Source organism: Oncorhynchus masou, chromosome 9 (assembly GCF_036934945.1).
Source record: "Oncorhynchus masou masou isolate Uvic2021 chromosome 9, UVic_Omas_1.1, whole genome shotgun sequence".
In the NCBI taxonomy this organism is placed as follows: Eukaryota; Metazoa; Chordata; class Actinopteri; order Salmoniformes; family Salmonidae; genus Oncorhynchus; species Oncorhynchus masou.
In genome coordinates, this window is record NC_088220.1 from 63782996 (window position 1) to 63806191 (window position 23196).

The window sequence follows — 23196 nt, forward strand, 5'->3', positions numbered from 1 at the left end:
GGTCTCTATTATCTATAGTATATATGAATGAGGTCTCTATTATCTATAGTATATATGAATGAGGTCTCTATTATCTATAGTATATATGAATGAGGTCTCTATTATCTATAGTATATATGAATGAGGTCTCTATTATCTATAGTATATATGAATGAGGTCTCTATTATCTATAGTATATATGAATGAGGTCTCTATTATCTATAGTATATATGAATGAGGTCTCTATTATCTATAGTATATATGAATGAGGTCTCTATTATCTATAGTATATATGAATGAGGTCTCTATTATCTATAGTATATATGAATGAGGTCTCTATTATCTATAGTATATATGAATGAGGTGTCTCTATTATCTATAGTATATATGAATGAGGTCTCTATTATCTATAGTATATATGAATGAGGTCTCTCTATTATCTATAGTATATATGAATGAGGTCTCTATTATCTATAGTATATATGAATGAGGTCTCTATTATCTATAGTATATATGAATGAGGTCTCTATTATCTATAGTATATATGAATGAGGTCTCTATTATCTATAGTATATATGAATGAGGTCTCTAATATCTATAGTATATATGAATGAGGTGTCTCTATTATCTATAGTATATATGAATGAGGTGTCTCTATTATCTATAGTATATATGAATGAGGTCTCTATTATCTATAGTATAAATGAATGAGGTCTCTAATATCTATAGTATATATAGGTCTCTATTATCTATAGTATAATGAATGAGGTCTCTAATATCTATAGTATATATGAATGAGGTGTCTCTATTATCTATAGTATATATGAATGAGGTCTCTATTATCTATAGTATATATGAATGAGGTCTCTATTATCTATAGTATATATGAATGAGGTCTCTATTATCTATAGTATATATGAATGAGGTCTCTATTATCTATAGTATATATGAATGAGGTCTCTATTATCTATAGTATATATGAATGAGGTCTCTCTATTATCTATAGTATATATGAATGAGGTCTCTAATATCTATAGTATATATGAATGAGGTGTCTCTATTATCTATAGTATATATGAATGAGGTCTCTAATATCTATAGTATATATGAATGAGGTCTCTCTATTGTCTATAGTATATATGAATGAGGTCTCTATTATCTATAGTATATATGAATGAGGTCTCTCTATTATCTATAGTATATATGAATGAGGTGTCTCTATTATCTATAGTATATATGAATGAGGTCTCTAATATCTATAGTATATATGAATGAGTTCTCTCTATTATCTATAGTATATATGAATGAGGTCTCTAATATCTATAGTATATATGAATGAGGTGTCTCTATTATCTATAGTATATATGAATGAGGTCTCTATTATCTATAGTATATATGAATGAGTTCTCTCTATTATCTATAGTATATATGAATGAGGTCTCTAATATCTATAGTATATATGAATGAGGTGTCTCTATTATCTATAGTATATAAGAATGAGGTCTCTAATATCTATAGTAAAGGTGTCTCTATTATCTATAATATATATGAATGAAGTGTCTCTATTATCTATAGTATATATGAATGAGGTCTCTCTATTATCTATAGTATATATGAATGAGGTGTCTCTCAATTATCCATAGTATATATGAATGAGGTCTCTCTATTATCTATAGTATATATGAATGAGGTGTCTCTATTATCTATAGTATATATGAATGGGTTCTCTCTATTATCTATAGTATATATGAATGAGGTGTCTCTATTATCTATAGTATATATGAATGAGTTCTCTCTATTATCTATAGTATATATGAATGAGGTCTCTCTATTTTCTATAGTATAAATGAATGAGGTCTCTATTATCTATAGTATATATGAACGAGGTCTCTCTATTATCTATAGTATATATGAATGAGGTCTCTATATTATCTGTAGTATATATGAATGAGGTGTCTCTATTATCTATAGTATATATGAATGAGGTCTCTCTATTATCTATAGTATATATCAATGAGGTCTCTATTATCTATAGTATATATGAATGAGGTGTCTCTCTATTATCTATAGTCTATATGAATGAGGTCACTCTATTATCTATAGTATAAATGAATGAGGTCTCTCTATTATCTATAGTATATATGAATGAGGTGTCTCTCTATTATCTATATTATATATGAATGAGGTGTCTCTCTATTATCTATAGTATATATGAATGAGGTGTCTCTATTATCTATAGTATATATGAATGAGGTCTCTCTATTATCTATAGTATATATGAATGAGTTCTCTCTATTATCTATAGTTTATATGAATGAGGTGTCTCTATTATCTATAGTATATATGAATGCAGGTCCAGGAGTCTTGCCTTATACCACTAACCCACTTCTCCCTCCTCTCCCCTCACATTCTCCTTATCCTCACCTCTTTTCATACTCTTCTTTGGTCATTCCTTCCTCTCCTCCACTTGGCAGAAGACCCAGTGTAAGACCCACGTGTTGCTGCTGGTGATGCATGGTGGGAACATCCTGGATACGGCAGGGGGAGACCCTGGCACCAAGGCTGGCGATGCCACCACGCTGTCCTCTGTGCTGGAGAAGGTGGCTCGGGCACACTTCCAGGCCTCAGCAGAACATGTGATGATCAAGCTAGTGGCCTGCCCGGCTGTGTGTGCCGAGGCCTTCTCCCTCGTCTCCAAGTGAGTCAATCACACAACACGTCAAGGGGAGGAAAAATATTGACATTCTTAATATTTCTTTATTTTTAGGATTATGATTTTTGCTTTCTGTTTGGCATCGAAGTGCAGTTTGTATTGGCCTTTCTTCCCTTTCACATTGCCTCAGCGCTGCCTCCCGTCGCTGAGCTGAATAGCTGAAGCACAGTGGAGAGTCATGATTGCTTTATAGCAGTAATAACTTGTGATATGTGGGATATATTTGATAGCATTTCCATTGAGGTGAATTCACCACCCAGCAGCGATTTGCCAGCGATTTAGTCTGACAGTCAGAATGACACTACACCGTTTAGGCATGTTTGTCATTTTTAAGGAGGCATAGCAGAATACCCAAGTGACCATTTCCAGTTCACACAAATTGGTCTCGGGAATCAAATGAGTCAACAGTGACGTCGGGCCAGAGATAACAGGCTGCCAGTTCTGTTGAAGGTTAAATTGGAAATATATATATATATATAGAGCAGGCAGCCGTTAAGCAGATGTTGGGATGATAATTAGCATGCCACTGACATTTCCCAGGCTTTCGAGGCATTTGGAAAATTAAACTCATAACCTTTTTTCCTGCTCTCTGTTTTTAATTGATCTACCATAGAAGCCACCTGAAGACACAAGCTGTATTCAGCAAACAGAGGAAGAAAAATTAAATTGAACCCCAGAGTGACTTCAAATGACTGGTTTGAGTTGCATTAGTGTTCCGGTGCTGTTTGGGTGGCTTTGTTTATTATTGGGATCATAGTGTGTCATTTGATGACTCACTATGGTCTTTACCTAATTAACGACCGTTGTTATTATTGGGCTCCTGTGTCTATCTGGTTGTGGCATAGAGGGAACTGAATTGAAGATGATACATTTGAGGTATCAGTTACCTCCAGAATAAGCTGCTGCGCACCTGTCAATGTTGATCTATTCAACACATCTTCTACATGTACAGTAGTTACTGTAGCTGGCTGCCTTGAAAGCAGATGATGATGGCTGCCTGCAAGTCTTCAATCACACATAAGCCTTAAAGAGGTTTTCACTCTCTTTGGATCCTCTTCTTTAAAGCACCTCCGTTAAGTAATGAAGACCTTGGGCAGGTGAGAACTAGAAGACTTTGTAGACTATCTTCAGTTTTTCCTGTTCTGAGGACGAGGCAGAAGCAGCATCTCTCTGTTCTGTTCAGTTTTCGGGCGATTGTCGGCAGTATATGTCAGGCTGCTGTCTGCACAGAGACTAATGTTTTCATGTTGTATTTAAAGCTGCCAGGCTTTAGGGGGAATCATGTTTCAGCTTCCTACTCTATATGTTGTCTCTGGTAGAATGTCACTTTGTTTTGCACAGCTATTTTCCATTGATATGCCAGTGAAAATGTTTGTGTCTATATTTCCACTAGTTAGTATGTGTGGACTGGGAACCAGGAGACTGGGTTCTGAGGCTACGCCCCAATTAGCAACTTATTCCCCACATAGTGCACTACTTTGATCAGCAGGGAATAGGGTGCCGTTTGGGATGCAAACTGAGTCTTCCGTCCATCTGTCTGGTGTGGTGATTGGCGTTGGTGAGAGATAGAGACTGGAGGCGAGAGCTTAAATAGAGGGCTGTAGTGTTGCCTCAGCAGCTGTCTTGACATCTTTCTGCCTGCCTGCCTCCCTGCACGGCAAAGCAACGGCCAGGGAAGGAACAACATCCCCCGGGACTCCGTGTGTGTGTGTGTGTGTGTGTGTGTGTGTGTGTGTGTGTGTCTGTGTGTGTGTGTGTGTGTGTGTGTGTGTGTGTGTGTGCGCGCGTGCGTGTGCGTGAGTTATTGCCACATTTCTAAATCGCTGCTCCATGTACACTCTTCGAAAAAAGGTGCTTTCTATACTGAACAAAAATATAAACACAACATGCAACAATTTCAAAGATTTTGCTGAGTTACAGCTTATACAGTTCATTTTCCAAGAGTTTATTCCTAAACGGGCACATACAAACACAAATACACGTGTTTGACCGCATAAAGACACCCACACACATACAAGTGTGCACTGTGCATGCCCCCCCCCCCCACACACACACACACACACACATGCACACACACACACACACACACACACACACACACACACACACACACATACATATGAATTGATGCCACTGCCATTAAATTGTGTTTCTAGGCATGTCATTATAAACATCAGCCACAACAACATCCGAGGAATACAATGCAGAGGCGATGGTGGGAAAAGAGATTGCTGCTGTGCTGCTAATTCAATCTCCTGCTGGGATTTGACACTAGGGAGTGGATGGGCTCCAGCCTCTTAACGCGTCAAAGAGCAACTCCAGTCTAAACAGGCCTCTGTGGAGGTCAGAGCGTGATTCCCTGTGTGTAGAACACAATGAGCTGGCGTGTTTGTGTTGTGTGTTTTTCTCCTGATAACCGGTGCTGTTCTCTTGGGTTGTGTCACAAATGGCACCCTATTTCCTACATAGGGCCCATAGCGTTAAAAGTGGTGCCCTATGTAGGGAATAGGGTTCCATTTAGGACACCACCTTCTTGGTGTCTGGGCAAGGCCCATGGTGATCCTGAGAGGCCCTGAGAGCTCATTATGGGCTTTCTCTCCTAATGAAGGGACCAGCCGCCGCTGGCGAGCTGCTAGGTGTCAGGAGGAGAGCTGTAATGAGAGGCTTGAGTGGTGGAACACACACACCTAACACACACACACACCCACACACACACAGATACACAAGCACACAAGCGCTCTCATGCACACACACAGAATGAGGATGTGAACCAGTCAGTCTGACTCTTCACCATCGCACATCCAATTAACAAGTGACAACAAGTAAAGCACCTCAATGTATTTATTTTCCTGTGACACAACACATTTCCTCTGTGACAGTTGAAGATATACAAAACAGTGTCTACAGTTAAACTAATAAACAACTCAATCTCAAGTGATGTCTTAAAATGGCTTCCCTGATGGTGCTGGTCTTGTATTCTTTTAGCTGAGGACAGGGACCGACAGGGAGTTTGACCTGACAGTGACCTGAGGACAGGGACCGACAGGGAGTTTGACCTGACAGTGACCTGAGGACAGGGACCGACAGGGAGTTTGACCTGACAGTGACCTGAGGACAGGGACCGACAGGGAGTTTGACCTGACAGTGACCTGAGGACAGGGACCGACAGGGAGTTTGACCTGACAGTGATCTGAGGACAGGGACCGACAGGGAGTTTGACCTGACAGTGACCTGAAGACAGGGACCTACAGAGAGTTTGACCTGACAGTGACCTGAGGACAGGGACCGACAGGGAGTTTGACCTGACAGTGATCTGAGGACAGGGACCTACAGAGAGTTTGACCTGACAGTGATCTGAGGAAAGGGACCGACAGGGAGTTTGACCTGACAGTGATCTGAGGACAGGGACCTACAGAGAGTTTGACCTGACAGTGATCTGAGGAAAGGGACCGACAGAGAGTTTGACCTGACAGTGATCTGAGGACAGGGACCTACAGAGAGTTTGACCTGACAGTGATCTGAGGAAAGGGACCGACAGGGAGTTTGACCTGACAGTGACCTGAGGACAGGGACCGACAGGGAGTTTGACCTGACAGTGATCTGAGGAAAGGGACCGACAGGGAGTTTGACCTGACAGTGACCTGAGGACAGGGACCGACAGGGAGTTTGACCTGACAGTGACCTGAGGACAGGGACCTACAGAGAGTTTGACCTGACAGTGATCTGAGGAAAGGGACCGACAGGGAGTTTGACCTGACAGTGACCTGAGGACAGGGACCGACAGGGAGTTTGACCTGACAGTGACCTGAGGACAGGGACCGACAGAGAGTTTGACCTGACAGTGATCTGAGGACAGGGACCGACAGAGAGTTTGACCTGACAGTGATCTGAGGACAGGGACCTACAGAGAGTTTGACCTGACAGTGATCTGAGGAAAGGGACCGACAGGGAGTTTGACCTGACAGTGACCTGAGGACAGGGACCGACAGGGAGTTTGACCTGACAGTGATCTGAGGAAAGGGACCGACAGGGAGTTTGACCTGACAGTGACCTGAGGACAGGGACCGACAGGGAGTTTGACCTGACAGTGACCTGAGGACAGGGACCTACAGAGAGTTTGACCTGACAGTGATCTGAGGAAAGGGACCGACAGGGAGTTTGACCTGACAGTGACCTGAGGAAAGGGACCGACAGGGAGTTTGACCTGACAGTGACCTGAGGAAAGGGACCGACAGGGAGTTTGACCTGACAGTGACCTGAGGACAGGGACCGACAGGGAGTTTGACCTGACAGTGATCTGAGGAAAGGGACCGACAGGGAGTTTGACCTGACAGTGATCTGAGGACAGGGACCGACAGGGAGTTTGACCTGACAGTGATCTGAGGAAAGGGACCGACAGGGAGTTTGACCTGACAGTGACCTGAGGACAGGGACCGACAGGGAGTTTGACCTGACAGTGATCTGAGGAAAGGGACCGACAGGGAGTTTGACCTGACAGTGATCTGAGGACAGGGACCGACAGGGAGTTTGACCTGACAGTGATCTGAGGACAGGGACCGACAGGGAGTTTGACCTGACAGTGATCTGAGGACAGGGACCGACAGGGAGTTTGACCTGAAGTTACCTGAGGACAAGGAGATACCACTCATTATTCTGTACATTCATAGCACACACAGCCAGAGAGCAGCAGCTCTCACTTCACTCCACACATCTTTGCCTAATTAAGCTCACCGTGAGCTGTGCCTCTGCATCTCCCCCTGTCTCTCCTGCTGTCTCTCCGTCTGTCTCTGCCTCTCCCTCTGTCTCTCCCTCTGTCTCTCCATCTGTCTCTATCTCTGTCTCTCCTTCTGTCTCTGTCTCTCCTTCTGCCTCTCCTTCTGTCTCTCCTGTCTCTGCCTCTCATTCTGTCTCTCCTTCTGTCTCTCCCTCTGTCTCTGTCTCTCCTTCTGTCTCTCCCTCTGTCTCTCCCTCTGTCTCTGTCTCTCCTTCTGTCTCTGTCTCTCCTTCGGCCTCTCCTTCTGTCTCTCCTGTCTCTGCCTCTCATTCTGTCTCTCCTTCTGTCTCTCCTTCTGTCTCTCCCTCTGTCTCTGTCTCTCCTTCTGTCTCTGCCTCTCCTTCTGCCTCTCCTCCTGTCTCTTTCTCTCCTTCTGCCTCTTCTTCTGTCTCTGCCTCTCCTTCTGTCTCTGCCTCTCCCTCTGTCTCTCCTTCTGCCTCTCCATCTGTCTCTGTCTCTCCTTCTGTCTCTGCCTCTCCTTCTGTATCTCCTTCTGTCTCTGTCTCTCCTTCTGTTTCTTCTTCTGTCTCTGCCTCTCCTTCTGTCTCTCCTTCTGTCTCTGCCTCTCCTTCTGTTTCTGTTTCTTCTGTCTCTGTCTCTCCTTCTGTTTCTTCTTCTGTCTCTGTCTCTCCTTCTGTCTCTCCCTCTGTCTCTGTCTCTCCTTCTGTCTCTGCCTCTCCTTCTGCCTCTCCTTCTGCCTCTTCTTCTGTCTCTGCCTCTCCTTCTGTCTCTGCCTCTCCCTCTGTCTCTGCCTCTCCTTCTGTATATGTCTCTGCCTCTCCTTCTGTATATGTCTCTGTCTCTCCCTCTGTCTCTCCTTCTGTCTCTGCCTCTCCTTCTGTCTCTGCCTCTCCTTCTGTATCTCCTTCTGTCTCTGTCTCTCCTTCTGTTTCTTCTTCTGTCTCTGCCTCTCCTTCTGTATCTCCTTCTGTCTCTGTCTCTCCTTCTGTTTCTTCTTCTGTATCTGCCTCTCCTTCTGTCTCTCCCTCTGTCTCTGCCTCTCCCTTTGTCTCTGCCTCTTCTTCTGTCTCTGCCTCTCCTCTGTCTCTGTCTCTCCTTCTGTCTCTGCCTCTCCTTCTGCCTCTCCTTCTGTCTCTGCCTCTCCTTCTGTCTTTGCCTCTCCTTCTGTCTCTCCTTCTGTCTCTGTCTCTCCATCTGTCTCTGCCTCTCCATCTGCCTCTCCTTCTGTCTCTGCTTCTCCTTCTGTCTCTCCTTCTGTCTCTGCCTCTCCTTCTGCCTCTCCTTCTGTCTCTGTCTCTCCTTCTGTCTCTCCCTCTCCCCGTCTCTGTCTCTCCCTCTGTCTCTGCCTCTCCTTCTGTCTCTCCTTCTGTCTCTGCCTCTCCTTCTGTATATGTCTCTGTCTCTCCCTCTGTCTCTCCTTCTGTCTCTGCCTCTCCTTCTGTATATGTCTATGTCTCTCCTTTTCCTTCTGTATATGTCTCTGTCTCTCCTTCTGTCTCTGTCTCTCCTTCTGTGTCTGCCTCTCCTTCTGTCTCTGTCTCTCCTTCTGTCTCTGCCTCTCCTTCTGTCTCTGCCTCTCCTTCTGTATATGTCTCTGTCTCTCCTTCTGTCTCTGTCTCTGCATCTCCTTCTGTCTCTGTCTCTCCTTCTGTCTCTGCCTCTCCTTCTGTGTCTCCCTCTCCTTCTGTCTCTGTCTCTCCTTCTGTCTCTGCCTCTCCTTCTGTGTCTGCCTCTCCTTCTGTCTCTGTCTCTCCTTCTGTCTCTGCCTCTCCTTCTGTATATGTCTCTGTCTCTCCCTCTGTCTCTCCTTCTGTCTCTGCCTCTCCTTCTGTATATGTCTCTGTCTCTCCCTCTCCTTCTGTATATGTCTTTGTCTCTCCTTCTGTCTCTGTCTCTCCTTCTGTCTCTGTCTCTCCTTCTGTGTCTGCCTCTCCTTCTGTCTCTGTCTCTCCTTCTGTCTCTGCCTCTCCTTCTGTATATGTCTCTGTCTCTCCTTCTGTCTCTGTCTCTCCTTCTGTCTCTGTCTCTCCTTCTGTCTCTGCCTCTCCTTCTGTATGTCTCTATCTCTCCTTCTGTCTCTGTCTCTCCTTCTGTATATGTCTCTGTCTCTCCCTCTCCTTCTGTATATGTCTCTGTCTCTCCTTCTGTCTCTGCCTCTCCTTCTGTATATGTCTCTGTCTCTCCCTCTCCTTCTGTATATGTCTCTGTCTCTCCTTCTGTCTCCCCTTCTGTCTCTCCCTCTCCTTCTGTATATGTCTCTGTCTCTCCTTCTGTCTCTGCCTCTCCTTCTGTATATGTCTCTGTCTCTCCCTCTCCTTCTGTATATGTCTCTGTCTCTCCTTCTGTCTCCCCTTCTGTCTCTGTCTCTGTCTCTCCCTCTGTCTCTCCTTCTGTCTCTCCTTCTGTCTTTGCCTCTCCTTCTGTATATGTCTCTGTCTCTCCCTCTGTCTCTCCTTCTGTCTCTGCCTCTCCTTCTGTCTCTCCTTCTGTCTCTGCCTCTCCTTCTGTATATGACTCTGTCCCTCCCTCTCCCTGTCTCTGTCTCTCCCTCTGTCTCTGTCTCTCCCTCGTTAGCTTTGTAAACTGTGTGCCCTGTAAACCCGGGCCATTAAGACAAGGGGAGGGCAATTAAGCAGAAATTCCACAAACCCTCTCTGAAGAGAGCCTTTTTCAGTATTCGCTGCTCTGTGACATTAGATGAAGTGGGAGAGAATGTGAGAAAGTGTAACCTTCTCTCAAGGTTAGGCTGCTGTGTGCTGTATTAGCTTTGAGGAGAGATGCTAGCTTGCTGATGCTAGTTTAGGGGCTTATCTGTTTAATCAGCCTTATCTCCTCTCTCTTGCCATGCCGCTCCTAATGGATGGATCCTGTTAATGGCAGTTAGCTAGGCATCTCTTCATCAGCACATTAATATGTAAACCTGTAGAATCAGAAATGGATGTGAGAAAGGATGATAAACATTGTGTCCAAAATGGCACCCTATTCCCAATGTAGTGCACTGCTTGGGCCCATAGGACTCTGGTCAAACGTAGTGCTGTATATAGGGAATACGGTGCCATTTGGGACTAAACCCAATTCTGATTCTAACAGTTTTTTGTTTTTAAACGACAGTCATCAATCAATGCATTGATGAGAGCTTTGTGAATGGCCTTGATACAATTCTCTAAGTTGTATTATTGAAGAGGTTTGTTCGTGTATTGTAGGAATAGGCTGACAGGCTCGCTGAAGGTTGAACACAACTGTATGCCTGCTTTTGTTAGAAGTGTTACACACAGGCAGAGATCGAATAGCCAAGGGTCTCTTAAAGTGTGTGCTGCTTTAAAAACAATGTAATGTAATCCATTTTTGTACCCCTTTTTCGTGATATCCAATTGGTAGTTACAGTCTTGTCCCATCGCTGCAACTCCCATACGGACTCGGGAGAGGCGAATGTCGAGAGCCATGTATCCCCCGAAACACGACCCTGCCAAGCTGAACTGCTTCTTAACACACTGCTCACTTAACCCTTAAGCCAGCCGCACCAAACACCGTACAATTGATGACCAAAGTCAGCGTGCATTGCGCCCGGCTCGCCACAGGAGTCTCTAGAGCGCGATGGGACAAGGCCATCCTGGCCGACCAAGCCCTCCCCTAACCATGACGACGCTGGGCCAATTGTGCACCGCCCCATGGGTCTCCCGGACGCGATCGGCGGCGACAGAGCCTGGGAAAGAATCCGGGTCTGTAGTGATGCCTCAAGCACCGTGATGCAGAGCCTTTTACCACTGTGCCACTCGGGAGGCCTGTGTTGCTCTGATGGTATACCACAGTATATCCCCAGCTTCCTCCCAGCTAGCATGAACACTCTCCTCATGAGAACGTGTGTGTGTGTGTGTGTGTGTGTGTGTGTGTGTGTGTGTGTGTGTGTGTGTGTGTGTGTGTGTGTGTGTGTGTGTCATTATCTCACACAGCAGAGATACTCTCTCATAGTGTCTGGAGACTTGAAAGCCACTGTGTTCGTATTAGGATCTGTGTTGTTAATATGGCAGACTGAGAAAGATGAGAAGCAATAGTCTCAGTCTCCTGAGACAGTTATCCACAGTGTTAACAGTATTTGCTGTATTGATGTTGCTATGTAAACCTCATTAGCATTTCTGCCTCTTCTGAGCATCTTTAGGGCTGAACATGTTGTCTTAATTGAGGATCTGGAGAATCTAACCTGATTCCTATTACAGTCTTAATTAACGAGCCCTTGGTTGAGCAATAATTTTACACCTGGAAGAACAGGTTGCTGTCTCCCTACTTCTAATTAATTGTACTGATTCAAAACAAACAGCACCAAGAAATTTGATCCCCAGCCCAACTTTAAATCAACCAACAACAACATACCTGTATAGTGGAATCCAAATACACTGAAAGTCAGTTTCAAAGCATTGTCTGGACACTATAAAGGTAAAGAATAGACATCCCACTGCAATACCAACAGCAGGTGTTTGCATAAGCAGTTTACTAATTATCCATCTCTAGAAATAAATAAAGAACATGCTGACGAGAGAAGCTGGGTGGGTGGCTTTGTGATGTCTTGTTGTGTTGTGTCTAGGTGCCCTTTGACCTTGGTCTTGGCCATGTATTATCCTGTCCTGGGTTGTTAAGGTAATGTGTGCTTGTCCTGTCCTGGGGTGTTAAGGTAATGTGTGCTTGTCCTGTCCTGGGGTGTTAAGGTAATGTGTGTTTGTCCTGTCCTGGGGTGTTAAGGTAATGTGTGTTTGTCCTGTCCTGGGGTGTTAAGGTAATGTGTGTTTGTCCTGTCCTGGGGTGTTAAGGTAATGTGTGTGTCCTGTCCTGGGGTGTTAAGGTAATGTGTGTTTGTCCTGTCCTGGGGTGTTAAGGTAATGTGTGTTTATCCTGTCCTGGGGTGTTAAGGTAATGTGTGTTTGTCCTGTCCTGGGGTGTTAAGGTAATGTGTGCTTGTCCTGTCCTGGGGTGTTAAGGTAATGTGTGCTTGTCCTGTCCTGGGGTGTTAAGGTAATGTGTGTTTGTCCTGTCCTGGGGTGTTAAGGTAATGTGTGCTTGTCCTGTCCTGGGGTGTTAAGGTAATGTGTGTGTCCTGTCCTGGGGTGTTAAGGTAATGTGTTTGTCCTGTCCTGGGGTGTTAAGGTAATGTGTGTGTCCTGTCCTGGGGTGTTAAGGTAATGTGTGCTTGTCCTGTCCTGGGGTGTTAAGGTAATGTGTGTGTCCTGTCCTGGGGTGTTAAGGTAATGTGTGTTTGTCCTGTCCTGGGGTGTTAAGGTAATGTGTGTTTGTCCTGTCCTGGGGTGTTAAGGTAATGTGTGCTTGTCCTGTCCTGGGGTGTTAAGGTAATGTGTGCTTGTCCTGTCCTGGGGTGTTAAGGTAATGTGTGTGTCCTGTCCTGGGGTGTTAAGGTAATGTGTGCTTGTCCTGTCCTGGGGTGTTAAGGTAATGTGTGTGTCCTGTCCTGGGGTGTTAAGGTAATGTGTGCTTGTCCTGTCCTGGGGTGTTAAGGTAATGTGTGTGTCCTGTCCTGGGGTGTTAAGGTAATGTGTGTTTGTCCTGTCCTGGGGTGTTAAGGTAATGTGTGTGTCCTGTCCTGGGGTGTTAAGGTAATGTGTGTTTGTCCTGTCCTGGGGTGTTAAGGTAATGTGTGTGTCCTGTCCTGGGGTGTTAAGGTAATGTGTGCTTGTCCTGTCCTGGGGTGTTAAGGTAATGTGTGTTTGTCCTGTCCTGGGGTGTTAAGGTAATGTGTGTGTCCTGTCCTGGGGTGTTAAGGTAATGTGTGTTTGTCCTGTCCTGGGGTGTTAAGGTAATGTGTGCTTGTCCTGTCCTGGGGTGTTAAGGTAATGTGTGTTTGTCCTGTCCTGGGGTGTTAAGGTAATGTGTTTGTCCTGTCCTGGGGTGTTAAGGTAATGTGTGCTTGTCCTGTCCTGGGGTGTTAAGGTAATGTGTGCTTGTCCTGTCCTGGGGTGTTAAGGTAATGTGTGCTTGTCCTGTCCTGGGGTGTTAAGGTAATGTGTGTGTCCTGTGCCAGCAATATTAAGGTAATGTATGTGTCCTGTGCCAGCAATGTTAAGGTAATGTTTGTGTCCTGTGCCAGCAATGTTAAGGTAATGTGTGCTTGTCCTGTCCTGGGGTGTTAAGGTAATGTGTGTTTGTCCTGTCCTGGGGTGTTAAGGTAATGTGTGTGTCCTGTGCCAGCAATGTTAAGGTAATGTGTGCTTGTCCTGTCCTGGGGTGTTAAGGTAATGTATGTGTCCTGTGCCAGCAATGTTAAGGTAATGTATGTGTCCTGTGCCAGCAATGTTAAGGTAATGTTTGTGTCCTGTCCTGGGGTGTTAAGGTAATGTTTGTGTCCTGTCCTGGGGTGTTAAGGTAATGTGTGTGTCCTGTGCCAGCAGTGTTAAGGTAATGTATGTGTCCTGTGCCAGCAGTGTTAAGGTAATGTTTGTGTCCTGTGCCAGCAGTGTTAAGGTAATGTTTGTGTCCTGTCCTGGGGTGTTAAGGTAACGTTTGTGTCCTGTGCCAGCAGTGTTAAGGTAATGTTTGTGTCCTGTGCCAGCAGTGTTAAGGTAATGTTTGTGTCCTGTGCCAGCAGTGTTAAGGTAATGTGTGTTTGTCCTGTCCAGGGGTGTTAAGGTAATGTTTGTGTCCTATGCCAGCAGTGTTAAGGTAATGTGTGTGTCCTGTGCCAGCAGTGTTAAGGTAATGTATGTGTCCTGTGCCAGCAATGGTAATGTAATGTTTGTGTCCTGTGCCAGCAGTGTTAAGATAATGTATGTGTCCTGTGCCAGCAGTGTTAAGGTAATGTTTGTGTCCTGTGCCAGCAGTGTTAAGGTAATGGGTGTGTCCTGTGCCAGCAGTGTTAAGGTAATGTATGTGTCCTGTGCCAGCAGTGTTAAGGTAATGTGTGTGTCCTGTGCCAGCAGTGTTAAGGTAATGTATGTGTCCTGTGCCAGCAGTGTTAAGGTAATGTGTGTGTCCTGTGCCAGCAGTGTTAAGGTAATGTGTGTGTCCTGTGCCAGCAGTGTTAATGTAATGTTTGTGTCCTGTGCCAGCAGTGTTAAGGTAATGTATGTGTCCTGTGCCAGCAGTGTTAAGGTAATGTTTGTGTCCTGTGCCAGCAGTGTTAAGGTAATGTTTGTGTCCTGTGCCAGCAGTGTTAAGGTAATGTGTGTGTCCTGTGCCAGCAGTGTTAAGGTAATGTATGTGTCCTGTGCCAGCAGTGTTAAGGTAATGTGTGTGTCCTGTGCCAGCAGTGTTAAGGTAATGTATGTGTCCTGTGCCAGCAGTGTTAAGGTAATGTTTGTGTCCTGTCCTGGGGTGTTAAGGTAATGTTTGTGTCCTGTCCTGGGGTGTTAAGGTAATGTTTGTGTCCTGTCCTGGGGTGTTAAGGTAATGTTTGTGTCCTGTCCTGGGGTGTTAAGGTAATGTTTGTGTCCTGTCCTGGGGTGTTAAGGTAACGTTTGTGTCCTGTCCTGGGGTGTTAAGGTAACGTTTGTGTCCTGTGCCAGCAGTGTTAAGGTAATGTTTGTGTCCTGTGCACAGCTATAGCTATGGCCTTGCCCTCAGTACATTACACAGGCCCTTGACAGTGACTACCAGTGGATAACCCATATAGTACCGCTGTTACAGTCTAAGTACTTACAGGACACAGCTTTAAAAGCAGACAGTCGACCATTCTGGGGGTCTTGTACCAGCTTCAGATACATTCTAGTGAAACGGAACCTTTCACCTAGCCTAACTGTACCTGTGAAAGAACTGAACAGAAAACTGTTCCTATCACTTTTATACTGTAGGCAAGTCTTATTATAGTGGTGTCACAGTTTCATGCTCCATGTTCCCCACCACAGACACAGGGGATCTGTTCACACAGAGAGAGAGAGAGAGAGAGAGAGAGAGAGAGAGCGAGAGAGAGAGAGAATCAATTTGGCATGAGGGTCTACTATACAAATTGATCGAAAGTGGTGTTGGGAGAAAAATATACGATATTATAAAATCCATACATTTCTTCACACAGGGCTGTGGGGTGAGACAGGGATGCCAATTTGCTAATCTTGGTGTTCTCTGGCAAATGCCAAACGTCCTGCACGGTGTTGGGCTGTAAGCACAACCCCCACCTGTGGATGTCGGGCCCTCATACCACCCTCATGGAGTCTGTTTCTGACCGTATGAGCAGACACATGCACATTTGTGGCCTGCTGGAGGTCATTTTGCAGGGCTCTGGCAGTGCTCCTCCTGCTCCTCCCTGCACAAAGGCAGAGGTAGCGGTCCTGCTAGTGGGTTTTTGCCCTCCTTCGGCCTCCTCCACGTCTCCTGATGTACTGGCCTGTCCTGGTAGCGCCTCCATGCTCTGGACACTACACTGACAGACACCGCAAACCTTCTTGCCACATCTCACAATGATGTGCCATCCTGGATGAGCTGCACTACCTGAGCCACTTGTGTGGGTTGTAGACTCCGTCTCATGCTACCACTAGAATGAAAGCACCGCCAGCATTCAAAAGTGACCAAAACATCAGCCAGGAAGCATAGGAACTGAGAAGTGGTCTGTCGTCACCACCTGCAGAACCACTCCATTATTGGGGGTGTCTTGCTAATTGCCTATAATTTCCACCTGTTGTCTATTCCATTTGCACAACAGCATGTGAAATTTATTGTCAATCAGTGTTGCTTCCTAAGTGGACAGTTTGATTTCACAGAAGTGTGATTGACTTGGAGTTACATTGTGTTGTTTAAGTGTTCCCTTTATTTTTTGGAGCATTGTATATATATTTATATTTATTTTACCATTATTTAACGAGGCAAGTCAGTTAAGAACAAATTCTTATTTTCAATGACGGCCTAGGAACAGTGGGTTAACTGCCTGTTCAGGGGCAGAACGACAGATTTGTACCTTGTCAGCTCGAGGGTTTGAACTTGCAACCTTCCTGTTACTAGTCCAACGCTCTAACCACTGCCGCCCCGAAATAAATGTTTCCCATGCCAATAAAGACCTTGAATTGAATTGAATTGAGAGAGAGAGCGCAGGGGTACTCCTCCCTTCACAGTAACAGCCAGACATCATAGCTTGAGCCATCCACCTGGAAAGCTCCATTTCTCTCCTTGATGTTCTTATCAATGGTAGTATGTCTACAGGGATACTGCTAGGTCTTTGCACCATGTTGACCCCACCCCTCACACCCCATACTGGTCCCTCCAGGCACTGGGTCCATCCCAAATGGCACCCTATTCTCTACAGAGGGCAATATATGCCACGCCCTGATCTGTTTCACCTGTTCCTGTGATTGTCTCCACCCCCTCCATTTGTTATTTCCCCCTGTGTGTTTATCCCTGTGTTTCCTGTCTATCTGTGCCAGTTCGTCTTGTATGTTAGTCAAGTCAACCAGCGTGTTTTTCCCGTACTCCTTTTGCTATGCTCTTTTTGATAGTCCTCCCGGTTCTGACCCCTGCCTGACTCTGGACTACTTTCCCCCCTCGCTGATCATCCTGCCTGCCCTGACCTTGATTCTGCCTGCCCTCTGAACCTCCTGTCCACGACGATTCTCTTGGGTCTCGGACGCTGTGGCGTGCAGCACTGTCACTCCCTGTGATTAACACACAGAAAAGACACGCCTGCACACACACACACACACACACACACACACACACACACACACACACACACACACACACACACACACACACACACACACACACACACACACACACACACACACACACACACACACACACACACACACACATCAGATTAACAGAGGCTTCTATCAGACAGGCAGAGGAGGAGAGGTTGTGCCAGCCAGGAGAGTCTACAAGCCTACACCTGTAGAGAGAGAAACCATGCCAATAAAGCCCTTAAATTTAATTGAGAGAGAGAGAGATGATTAGCCACATGCTCATTCATCATATTTATACGTTCCGGGTTAACAAATCAATTTGTTGGAAAATAACCTTGGATTAACAGAAGCAGCCAATTACAATACTTTTTCCAAATTCCATTTCCCAAGACATTTTTGTGCAGTGGAAACGATTGATGAATGAATGCCTGTTGATAAATGTCAGAGGGATCTCCATTCACCATATAGGTACATTCCATTCTCCTTGTAAGACACAAAACTATGGCAACACAAGTACATTTCCGGGGATAAATAATGTTTCGTTTTTTAAAATTGAATTGATTATTGTTCAAGGCTCACAAATGACTCACTTCTTCCTATCCCAGTCTGAACCCATACAGCTATGATGAGAGCTGTGTGTCCAGCAGCGTTGACCACCTGCCCCTGGCCGCCCTCCCGCTTCTCGCCATCGCAGCCCCACACTACCAGGACGCCGTGGCAACCCTCATCACCCGCGCCAACCAGGCCTACCACAGCTTCCTCGTGTCCCAGGACGGACAGGGCTTCACTGGACAGGTGGGTCTGTCCTCTAAAGTGTCCCTGGAGACAGGGCTTCACTGGCCAGGTAGACCTGTCCTCTTAAGGTGTCCCCCCCAGACAGGGCTTTACTAGCCATGTTGGTCCATCCCTCTATAAGTGTCCCCCTATATAGGACTTCACTGGCCAGGTGGCTCCAACCTTTGAAGTGTTCCCCCCAGACAGGGCTTTACTGGCCATGTTGGTCCATCCCTCTAAAGTGTCCCCCCATAAAGGCCTTCACTGGCCAGGTGGGTCCGTCCTCTAAAGTGTCCCCCCATAAAGGCCTTCACTGGCCAGGTGGGTCCGTCCTCTTAAAGTGTCCCCCCATATAGGGCTTCACTGGCCAGGTGGGTCCGTCCTCTAAAGTGCCCCACCATATAGGACTTTACTGGCCAGGTGTGTCCGTCCTCCTGAATGTCCGCCCATAAAGGGCTTCACTGGCCAGGTGGTTCCGTCCTCTAAAGTGTCCCCCCGGCTCCCACAGGGTCACACTGACTGACTGGAGATTAATCATACTGCTAAGAACAAGGAAGGAGAAGAGGAGAGAGAATGGGAGATCTCATTCCCTCTAATCTCTCAGGCCAAATCCAATAATGTGCTGCAGTCCGTTTAATGGAAGCCAAAGATTTCCAGAGGAAGTAATGATTGCGATAGAGAGGGCTGGGTAATCCTCTGTGTTCACTGTGGGGACTAATGTCGCAAGAGACCTGCAGCTTTATCATGCCGTCTGCAGACCCCATTAACTCTCACACACCTGCAGGCAATCCCCTCTCTGATAAAGACCTATGTTTTAATTAAGTGCTGTAATTTTCAAGAGCACATTAATGGCAAAACCATACAATGTATAAACTCTATTATATAGAACTTCCTCTCCTTGAATAATTATATATATTTTTTGTACTTTTACCCCTTTTTCGTGATATCCAAATGGTAGTTAGTATTGTTCCATTGCTGCAACTCCCCTACGGACTTGAGAGCCATGCATCCATCGAACATGACCCTGCCAAGCCACACTGCTTGCTTAACTTGGAAACCAGCTGCACCAATGTGTTGGAGGAAACACCGTCCGCCACAAGGAGTCACTAGAGTGTGATGAGACAAGAAAATCACGATGAGACAAGCCAAACCATCCCATAACACGGACGACGCTGGGCCAATTGTGCGCCACCTCATGGGTCTCCTGGTTACGACCGGCTGTGACACTGCCTGGGATCGAACCCAGGTCTGTAGTGACGTCTCAAGCACTGTGATGCAGTGCCTTGGACCGCTGCGCCACCCGGCAGGCCCCTCCTTTCTTAACTTTGACAAGATTTGTGGTCATAATGCAATTCCAAGTCAGGAAGCCAAGTACAATGGTGTCACGTCAAACCAATTAAGGAGAAATGTGTTGTTCCCTCAGACTGTGTCAGTCCTAATGAAGTGTGTTATTGACATTCAGATTCGACTATGGATCTGAACAGGCACGGGGCCCAAATCTGCCTGCTGGGGAGGCATGGAGCGAGGGTTTCTAAAACGGTGTGTCTGTGCGTGCTTGCTTGTGTGTTCCTGTCCAGGTGTGTGTGATGGGCGACTGTGTGGGAGGTGTGCTGTGCTTCGACGCCCTGTGTTTCAGCAGCAGCAGTAGTAGCAGTCAGAGGCAGCACAGCAGCCCCAGCAGCAGCAGGAACAACAGCACTGAGAGCCTCAAGGTAGTGGCATGACACATTACAACTCAATCAACATATACTCTAACATGTTCTGTAAAACTGGACTTTTAGATTCCCCTAGACCCTTTTACATTGAGGCATTACAATTTCAGTTTGTGCTTTCTGTGCTATTCAACTATCTCCCCATGGCCTGTAGCTAGAATTGTGTAAGATCTTCTCTGTTCAGACAGCTTTCCTCTCAGACAGTCTCTCCTTCCCCATGCTATCCTAGCCAAGACCTTGAAAATCCTCTCTCTCCGTCCTGAGCTGGCCTGTCTTTTCCTGTTTGTTTACACCCAGTTAGTACTGCATGATCCCCTGGGCTGCTCACACTGTCCGAACCTCTCCACTCTCTCACTCTCTCTCTCACTCACTTTCTCTCTCTCTCTCTCTCTCTCCACTCTCTCACTCTCTCTCTCTCTCTCTCTCTCTCTCTCTCTCTCCCTCTCTCTCTCTCTCTCTCTCTCTCTCTCTTTCTCTCTCTCTCTCTCTCAAATATTATTTGGTGTATTTCAATTATTTTGAGAGACATTTAAAATAAAGTAGTTGAATATTAAAATGTATTTGGAAATACACATGGAAAGTGTTGGAATAATGTATTTGGAAACAAGTACTGTATTTTGACATACTGTAGTTTGAAATTGTAGGCTATTTATAGAAAATTATTTTAAAATACTTCAAATAGAAGTTGTTGATTTGGCCACATTATTTGAAAAATACTCATACACAGAAATATTTCAAGTACAAATACTCAAACGCACATGTATTTATACCCAGTTCTGGTAGCTAGCCAGCTTCCACATTCTCGTATGTGCTGAGAAAGAGGGATTAGCAATGAGCTGCTCATTTGTGTTCAGTTATGGTATTTGAGTGTGAGTGAACGGTGAAGGCTTGTGTCCCACGCTCTCTTCCACCCACGCAGAATAACCCTGAGGACAGCCCCTGTCACAGCCCCAGCCTGGGCCTCAGCTCCAGTAAGAGGCTGAGTAAGAGTAACATTGATATCTCGGCCCTGCCCAGCGATGGACACAACCAGGCCAGACAGCCCCTCAGCAGGAAACAGAGTGACTCGTATGATGGAGACACATCTACTGGACAACACAGCTTCTTCAGCAGGTACTGTAGACAGAGAACATCACCCTGATGGAAGCTACTCCTTACAAAAACCCGAGCTACATGTCCACACCCGGTTCAACCCTAACCCTTAACCATAACCCTTAACCCTAACCCTTCACCCTAACCCTTAACCCTAACCCTAGCTACATGTCCACACCCGGTTCAACCCTAACCCTTACCATAACCATAACCCTTAACGCTAACCCTTCACCCTAACCCTTAACCATAACCCTAACCCTAGCTACATGTTCACATCCAGTTCAACCCTAACCCTTAACTATAACCCTAACCCTTAACCCTAACCCTTAACCATAACCCTAACCCTAGCTACATGTCCACATCCAGTTCAACCCTAACCCTTAACCATAACCCTTAACCCTAACCCTTCACCCTAACCCTTAACCATAACCCTAACCCTAGCTACATGTCCACATCCAGTTCAACCCTAACCCTTAACCATAACCCTAACCCTTAACCATAACCCTTAACCCTAACCCTTCACCCTAACCCTTAACCATAACCCTAACCCTAGCTACATGCCCACATCCAGTTCAACCCCAACCCTTAACCATAACCCCAACCCTTAACCATAACCCTTAACCATAACCCTAAGCCTAACCCTAGCTACATGTCCACATCCAGTTCAACCCTAACCCTTAACTATAACCCTAACCCTTAACCCTTAACCATAACCCTAACCCTAGCTACATGTTCACATCCAGTTCAACCCTAACCCTTAACTATAACCCTAACCCTTAACCCTAACCCTTAACCATAACCCTAACCCTAGCTACATGTCCACATCCAGTTCAACCCTAACCCTTAACCATAACCCTTAACCCTAACCCTTCACCCTAACCCTTAACCATAACCCTAACCCTAGCTACATGTCCACATCCAGTTCAACCCTAACCCTTAACCATAACCCTAACCCTTAACCATAACCCTTAACCCTAACCCTTCACCCTAACCCTTAACCATAACCCTAACCCTAGCTACATGCCCACATCCAGTTCAACCCCAACCCTTAACCATAACCCCAACCCTTAACCATAACCCTTAACCATAACCCTAAGCCTAACCCTAGCTACATGTCCACATCCAGTTCAACCCTAACCCTTAACTATAACCCTAACCCTTAACCCTAACCCTAACCCAATTTGTAAGTCGCTCTGGATAAGAGCGTCTGCTAAATGACTTAAATGTAAATGTAAATGTTAACCATAACCCTAACCCTTAACCCTAACCCTTAACCATAACCCTAACCCTAGCTACATGTTCACATCCAGTTCAACCCTAACCCTTAACTATAACCCTAACCCTTAACCCTAACCCTTAACCATAACCCTAACCCTTAACCCTAACCCTTAACCATAACCCTAACCCTAGCTACATGTTCACATCCAGTTCAACCCTAACCCTTAACTATAACCCTAACCCTTAACCCTAACCCTTAACCATAACCCTAACCCTAGCTACATGTCCACATCCAGTTCAACCCTAACCCTTAACCATAACCCTTAACCCTAACCCTTCACCCTAACCCTTAACCATAACCCTAACCCTAGCTACATGTCCACATCCAGTTCAACCCTAACCCTTAACCATAACCCTAACCCTTAACCATAACCCTTAACCCTAACCCTTCACCCTAACCCTTAACCATAACCCTAACCCTAGCTACATGTCCACATCCAGTTCAACCCTAACCCTTAACCATAACCCTAACCCTTAACCATAACCCTTAACCCTAACCCTTCACCCTAACCCTTAACCATAACCCTAACCCTAGCTACATGCCCACATCCAGTTCAACCCCAACCCTTAACCATAACCCCAACCCTTAACCATAACCCTAAGCCTAACCCTAGCTACATGTCCACATCCAGTTCAACCCTAACCCTTAACTATAACCCTAACCCTTAACCCTAACCCTTAACCATAACCCTAACCCTAGCTACATGTCCACATCCTGTTCAACCCTAACCCTTAACCATAACCCTTAACCCTAACCCTTCACCCTAACCCTTAACCATAACCCTAACCCTAGCTACATGTCCACATCCAGTTCAACCCTAACCCTTAACCATAACCCTAACCCTTAACCATAACCCTAACCCTTAACCATAACCCTAATCCTTAACCATAACCCTAAGCCTAACCCTAGCTACATGCCCACATCCAGTTCAACCCTAACCCTTAACCATAACCCTAACCCTTAACCATAACCCTTAACCATAACCCTAAGCCTAACCCTAGCTACATGTCCACATCCAGTTCAACCCTAACCCTTAACCATAACCCTTAACCTTAACCATAACCCTTAACCCTAACCCTTAACCCTAACCCTTAACCATAACCCTAACCCATTACCCTTAACCACAACCCTAACCCTTAACCATAACCCTAACCCTTAACCATAACCCTAACCCTTAACCACAACCCTAACCCTTAACCACAACCCTAACCCTTAACCCTAACCCTTGCTTCATGTCCACACCCGGCTCAACCCTAATTCTAATTAAAATGTCTATTGTCCTCCAAAAGTGTGGACAATACCTC

At 45.6% G+C, this 23196-nt stretch overlaps 1 protein-coding gene across 1 annotated transcript in view; it reads left to right on the forward strand.

Moving 5' to 3' along the window:
* LOC135546459 (membrane-associated phosphatidylinositol transfer protein 3-like) overlaps window positions 1–23196 on the forward strand; it is a 156586-nt gene that overhangs the window by 62496 nt on the left and 70894 nt on the right. The window contains exons 5-8 of the mRNA XM_064974895.1: window positions 2454–2677; window positions 17641–17830; window positions 19387–19521; window positions 20441–20634. Of these exons, the coding sequence (XP_064830967.1) occupies window positions 2454–2677; window positions 17641–17830; window positions 19387–19521; window positions 20441–20634 (743 nt within the window). The remainder of the gene's footprint in view (window positions 1–2453; window positions 2678–17640; window positions 17831–19386; window positions 19522–20440; window positions 20635–23196) is intronic.